Source organism: Myotis davidii, unplaced genomic scaffold, assembly GCF_000327345.1.
Source record: "Myotis davidii unplaced genomic scaffold, ASM32734v1 scaffold2782, whole genome shotgun sequence".
Classification (NCBI taxonomy): domain Eukaryota; kingdom Metazoa; phylum Chordata; class Mammalia; order Chiroptera; family Vespertilionidae; genus Myotis; species Myotis davidii.
This window is the reverse complement of record NW_006293227.1, coordinates 143,731-150,360: the sequence shown is the minus strand read 5'-3', so window position 1 is coordinate 150,360 and position 6,630 is coordinate 143,731. Positions and strand designations below refer to the sequence as shown.

Sequence of the window (6,630 nt, the reverse complement as noted above, 5' to 3'; positions counted from 1 at the left end):
TAAAACTGTATTGAACTGATAAATATCACATGATCTCACTCATTTGTGGATTATAATGAACAACATAAACTGATGAACAAAAATAGAACCAGAGTCATAGAAGCATCAAATGGACTGTTCAACCTATGAGGGAACACAGGGGGTGAGGAGGTAAGAGATCAACCGAAGGACTTGTATGCATGCATCTGAGCATAACCAGTGGACACAGATAGGGGGGTGAGGTCATGTGCTGGGGGGTGGGGATGGCCGAGGAGAGTACAATGGGGGGAAGAAGGAGACTTATATAATACTGTAAACAATAAAGAATTTTAAAAAAATAAAAAAGCAATAATTTCTTAGAGGCAGAGTTTTACACATCTCTTCCCATTCGAGTAGGTTGTACCAGTGAGAGACTCTGTGGCAACGTTTTCAGTTCAGGAATAAAGTGGCCACTCCTGGGTCACTGCTGGGTCGTGTCTAGACGGTTAGAGTTACTGTTGCTTAGTGGAGTTTACACACTGATGTGGTAGGACCAGCCCCCAAGATTAAAAACACCAGTCACAGGTTAGAAACACTTGCATTTAACTCATCTTAATGTTTGTTTTCAAATTTCTTCCTATTAATGGGAGACTGAGTCTCCAAATATCACTTTGGGTTTATCGTCTCTTAAAAGTGTGTCTGAGGTTCACATAGAAGAATTACTCATGCTTCACTGTGGAGGGATATGCCCTTTGATGGAGGAGTGTGTGCACGTGGTGAAGTCTGACTAGTGTAGTGAGCGTAAGGTAAAGTCAGCCCTCGCCCTCCTTAAATGCAGTGTCCTGTTTAATCCTTGGCGCTCAGGCTTTCGTCCGGGAAGTCTGTACTGGTAAAGCGAACCTGTGTGCTGGTTCTCCTTCATTTTTTCTCAAATGGAAAAATACCATTCACACTATTCTAAATCTTCCTTTAAAATATATGTACCTTGCGCCTGGCCAGTGTTGCTCAGTGGTTGAGCATTGATCGACCTATGAACCAGGAGGTCACAGTTTGATTCCCGGTCAGGGCACATGCCCGGTTGTGGGCTCGATCCCCAGAGTGGGACATGAAGAAGGCAGCCGATCAGTGATTCTCTCTCATCGTTGATGTTTCTATCTCTCCCTCCCCCTTCCTCTCTGAAACCAATAAAAATATATTTTTTAAATAATAATAAAATAAAATATATATACCTTGGAGTGTTTTATATAGAAGTAGGTACATATTTGCTCTACTGGGTAAAATATTTAAAATGTACTTGTTTCTGGAATGATTTCTGGTTTGGAAAAGAAACCTTTACTTCATCCCCGTTCTCAGGCTCTTCCTCCCTCACGTGTTTGTCTGGCCTGCTTGTCTAGTGTGGACTCGGGCTCTGCTGTGCTCTGTGGTGTTTCTGGTCATCCAGGGTATCTCCTTCCTCCTCTTCAGGCGGGATTTCCTCGTGCTTACTGGCTAGGACTTACGGTGACAGGGGTCTGGGTTCCTGATAGAAAGTGGGCAAGAGAGAATTGAGAGATTAAAACAGGAACCTGTGGGAGCCAAGAAACTTGGTGTTTAAAGGCATCGGAGGCAAACGCACAGGATATGAAGACGTGGATTCGGGTTTAGGGACGTGCATCTCCTGACGCCCGTGGGAACGGGGTGTGGTATCTGAGCAGTGGCCTCGGTGTCTTATTAACCTGCCAGGCTGGGGGCGGGGGAGGTAACAGAAGCCCGTCCCTGGCGTCTCCCCTTCCCCTGACTTCAGTGCTGAGCAGGCTCCTTTGGCTTGTCATGCCCGAAGTCAGATTTCCACTTAGGATGCCACAAGAGGAAGACTGGCCAGGCCTTTTCCTTGGTGATTAGTATTTAGTTTCTTTAAATTTCTACTTCAAAAATTGGAGTGGCAGTCTTCTTCCTGTTCCTCTTTTCCAGGGCCACCTAACGCATAACAACGTCTGCTTGTCCTCTGTGTTTGTGAGTGAAGATGGGCACTGGAAGCTGGGAGGGATGGAGACAGTCTGCCGCGTCCCCCAGGCCACCCCGGAGGTAAGCGGTGACACCGCGGATCAGAACTGGAGAGCGGGCTGGTGTCGTCTCCGCAGGGACCTCCTTCAGTGTGGGGCGGTCTCAGGTTTGGAGACGTGACGTTGTTGTCAGTGCTCGTGTCCTAGAATTGTGGGCGTTTATTCTTACAAGGCCACTGGCGTCCTTTATTCTCTCCTCATTTTGTAGCTGAGGAGCCTGAGGCTGAGAGGTATAATGGCTTAGTCAGATTTCCGGTTTTACGGTCTCAGGTTTGGAGACGTGACGTTGTTGTCAGTGCTCGTGTCCTAGAATTGTGGGCGTTTATTCTTACGAGGCCACTGGCGTCCTTTATTCTTCTCTCCTCATTTTGTAGCTGAGGAGCCTGAGGCTGAGAGGTATAATGGCTTAGTCAGATTTCCGGTTTTACGTCCCTCCTCTCTGCTCCTGAAGTTAATGATTCCACATCATGTTGAACGTTGAACTGACCCGCATGAGTCTGTCTTGGCCAGGCGTGACAGTGTCTACACTTATCTTTACAGCTCCTACGGATAGTGCTGGCACATACTACATACAGCCTGTTCGAGGCACAATCATCGAGGTTGTCCCAAGTCACACATTATGTCCTAGGAGCTGGAATCAGGGCCTGTGCATCGGAAACCCCCCTAGACACCTCTTTTGTGTCTTCTTTCTTGTTTTCACCATGCTGCATGTTGCCATGAGACTCACTCTTTCTGAGAAAAGAAAACCCACCTGTCGTAATATCCCCATTGAAGCCTTGCCACCCCCTCACCTCTACCCACCGTCCCCTCCGTGGGGCGTCCGCAGGGGCCTCACCCAGTCCACACCTTCGTGGGCTCTCACTCATTCAGGGGCCGTTTCACCACAAGGACACTCCTCTGATTATCATTCTTACCCGTTGATCACTTCCTCCCAGACTTCACCTTATACTCAGCATGTAGTGCCTTCGGGGACAGATTCCAGACTCTTGCGCCAGCCGCCCTCGGGCTCCATCGCCGCTCACACTCCCTTGCTGAGTCCCACCCTGAGTGGTCTCCGTGTGCCAGTGCCCTTCCCCGCTGGCTGTGGCGCTGTTGCTGGGCACCCCCTTGCCGAGGGCTCTCTGGGAGATGTGAGGCGCCACAGTGTAAGACAGCTCAGTGTCCTCTGGGAACCCCTCCCAGTCTTCCTCCCCAACATGAGTCCCTCTGTGCCTCTGGCCCTCTGCTTGTGTGACAGACTAGTTCACGTTCTGGGATGAGCGCACCTGCAGGGGGCAGCGAGCTAATTGCATTCAGTTTCTATTCCTGGTGCCCTGAATGGTGGGAGGGACTTACGAATTCTTGAAAAACAATCTTTATGTCAGTGAAAGAATGTACTGTTCTGTGATTTTGGTTTTCTCTTAATTAGATCCTCAACTTTTTAAAAAATATATTTTTACTGATTTCATAAAGGAGGGGAGAGGGAGAGAGAGATAGAAACATCAATGATGAGAGAATCATTGGCTGCCTCCTGCAAGCCCCACACTGGGGGTTGAGCCCACAACCTGGGCATGTGCCCTGACCAGGAATTAAACTGTGACCTCCTGGTTCATAGGCCGATGCTCAACCACTGAGCCACGCTGGCCAGGCAAGATCCTCAACTTTTATAGATCACATGGCAGCGAACCTTACAACTGACTCGATGCAGTGAGAAGATGGGTGACAGATCCCCCTGCTGGGGAGCCTCTCACTGGTTTATGTCCGTGCAGGAGAGAAGGTTCTGGGTTTGTTTCCATGTGGGACGGCAAGGGTGTCTGGTAGACCAGCCGAAGAGGAACGATGGAACTGACATTTTTTCAGTGAGGAAGTTGAATGTGTGTATTTGATGGGTGGCGGTGTTGGATGGTGTCGTGGCTACTGTTTCCATTGCTTGTGGCTTTTGTCACTTGATGCCATATTCGTTCACCAAACATCCACATGAATCCCTCTCTGTACTTTATTTCGGTCTAGTTTCTGCGGAGCATTCAGTCAGTGAGAGACCCGGCTTGTATCCCTCCTGAAGAGACGGTAAGATGCTACATGCCCTTTGTGTAGCGAGTGTGACACTTCACAACAGCCCTTCTCCGCCCACCCCTTCCTTTGCTGAATTACAGAGGCTGAAATTCCTGTGGCCTCGAAGGCTTCTGAGGGTATCTCATCACCCGCAGACAGCCTTTTCTTGACACTCGGCTGACATTTTGGTCCTACAGACACTGGTGACATTGCTTAAAGATGGAGGGAGCTCACTGATAAGTGAAATCCAAAGAACAAAATAAACAGACAGAATAGAAACAGACTCATAGATACAAAACACAGACTGATGGTTGCAGGTTGCCAGAGGGGAGGGGGGTGAGGGCTGGGTGAAAACGGTGAAGGGATGAAGAAGTACACATTGGTAGTTGCAGAATAGTCACAGGATGTCAAGTGCAGCAGGGGAGACAGTCAGTGGTATTGCGGTAACGATGTATGTGTCAGGCGGGTCCTAGCATATCAGGCATCACTTCGTGAAGTATGTGATTGTCTAACCATTGTGCTGTACACCTGACAGTAACACAGAATAATGTGGAATATAAACTGTGATTTAAAAAAAAGGAGGGGCCTCAGTTTGGACAAGATAGCTTGGCCTGGCTGGCCATCACTTAGGAATCCGAGATGCAGAGTGATCATTGCATCTGTGTGCTGGTAAAGAAAACTATACTTACCTGTGAAGTCGAAGCAGTTGCTCTCTAGACCTGTTCTTACGACCACTGTAAACAAATATTGATCCCCAAAGCACGTCTGCAGGTGCTTTACAGGAAATGCAAACCCAACTAGAAAAACAAACTTAAATAGAAACCTAACACTTGAAAAAAATCAGGGTTATCCAAGTCAGTATTATGTGTTCTTCTGATGATAGGTGGGTTTTAAATCAATTTAAGGGCTCTAACTAGCGGGGAATGGTGGGGGATAGAAAATATCATTGGGCATCTTAGGTAGGTAGCAAGGTTTAGTACTGTTGTATAAAACTTTTATTTCCATTATGTATTTATACGTATGTGTATACTGATGATAATCTATAATAATAAAAGCGTAATATGCTAATTAGACTGACAGCCAAACGACCTTCCGGACGAAGCCAGGCCTACGAGGGCCAAGCTCCTTGCACGAATTTCGTGCATCTGGCCTCTACTGAATAAAATATGTATTGTTTACTCTGGGTTGCTGTCAAACCTATTTTGAAAGCCACAGCCATTAAGAGCCTGTAAAATGGAGTGTGGCAGCCTCTGGTTAGCTCTAAATGTAGTAAATGCAAAACAGGGAGAGCAATGGTTTTAACGGCCTCCCCTGCTCCTAGGCTCCAGAATTCACGACTCTGCCAGAGTTGCACGGGCACGCACGGGACGCCTACGCCTTTGGGATGCTGGTGGAAAGGCTGCTCACAGACGTGAAGGGACAGGGTGAGTTGGTATTTAACTGCTGCAGCCACAGAACAAGTGGGACCACCCCCAGCCTGCTCTGCGTGGGCTCAGGCCTCCATGGCACGGAGGACCCTGTGCTTGCCAGTGGCCTGTGGGCAGGTCTGAGCAGCAGAGGAGAGAAGCGGCCCCAACAAGAACATAGTAAAAGAACCTCAGTAGGAAGCACCTTGAACTCCAGCTGTCAGGATCACGTTACTGTCTTATTAACTGGTGTCGGTGGTGATGGTCTGACCTTTCACACCGGTTGGCGATCGCTGGTTTGAAGAGTTTGAAGCGGCCAGTGAGTGGTCACAGACTGTTCTCTGTAACAATCAGATGAGCAGAGTGCGGTTCAGAATCTCTAAGTCAGGCTCAACGTGTTTTATCTTTATTCTTTCAGAATCCTTTTGAATTTTTTCATCTTGCTGTAACTTACTCATGACCTTTTCCCTTTGTTGCCCGATAAAGCCCAGACTACTGAACAGCATTTTCCCGAGTCCTCTCGTGCAGGCTGGGCAGCTGCATCCCTGCCCTGCAGCCACCCCAGGCCTTCAGGGTCTGCCCGTTAAACCCCCCAGTGGCTTGTACCCCACTGCTGAGGCTCCATGCAGTCCTAACCCAGCCTCTGCCGCCAGGCTGATCCCGCAACCTGGAGTTACAGGCACCATCCGGGTCAGCCCTAAACTGTCCCGGCCTCGGCACTCGAGAACGGAACCCTGAGGCCTTGGCAGGCACCCCTGTGGGGAGTGGATCCTGCCCTCCCCGGTCAGGAATGGTGACAGTATGTGCCATCTGTGGGAGAATTGAAAATACTGTCATTCACGTAACTCCATGTTCTGTGGATGAGCCGCCCCAGTTGACAAGGCCTGCACACCTGCCCGTCGTACCTCCTCAGGCCCGAGCTGAGTCAGACAATCAGGAATGAGGGGGCGAGGAGGGGAGGCACCTGGGGGTGGGCTCGCCTGTGGGTGGGGGTGGCAGGACAATTCCTGACACCTGCCAGGGAGTTTGGCTTAAGGGCTGGAAGCTGTTTCTGTTTGTTTGGGCTTTACCGGTTGGTTTTTGCTCCTGTCAGTCTCCAGCTAGAGAGGCCCTGAGAGGAGGGAGGAGCCTTGGGAACTAACTCTCGCTCTGGATTTCCGTTTCAGCAGACGCTCTCCTCAGCCCGACAGGCC

At 49.3% G+C, this 6,630-nt stretch overlaps 1 protein-coding gene across 1 annotated transcript in view; it reads left to right on the top strand.

Annotated features, from left to right (window-relative positions):
- Positions 1 to 6,630, top strand: part of SCYL3 (SCY1-like, kinase-like 3) — a 23,906-nt gene that overhangs the window by 5,070 nt on the left and 12,206 nt on the right. Inside the window, exons 3-6 of the mRNA XM_006766840.2 lie at positions 1,909 to 2,022; positions 3,990 to 4,046; positions 5,353 to 5,455; positions 6,604 to 6,627. Of these exons, the coding sequence (XP_006766903.1) occupies positions 1,909 to 2,022; positions 3,990 to 4,046; positions 5,353 to 5,455; positions 6,604 to 6,627 (298 nt within the window). The remainder of the gene's footprint in view (positions 1 to 1,908; positions 2,023 to 3,989; positions 4,047 to 5,352; positions 5,456 to 6,603; positions 6,628 to 6,630) is intronic.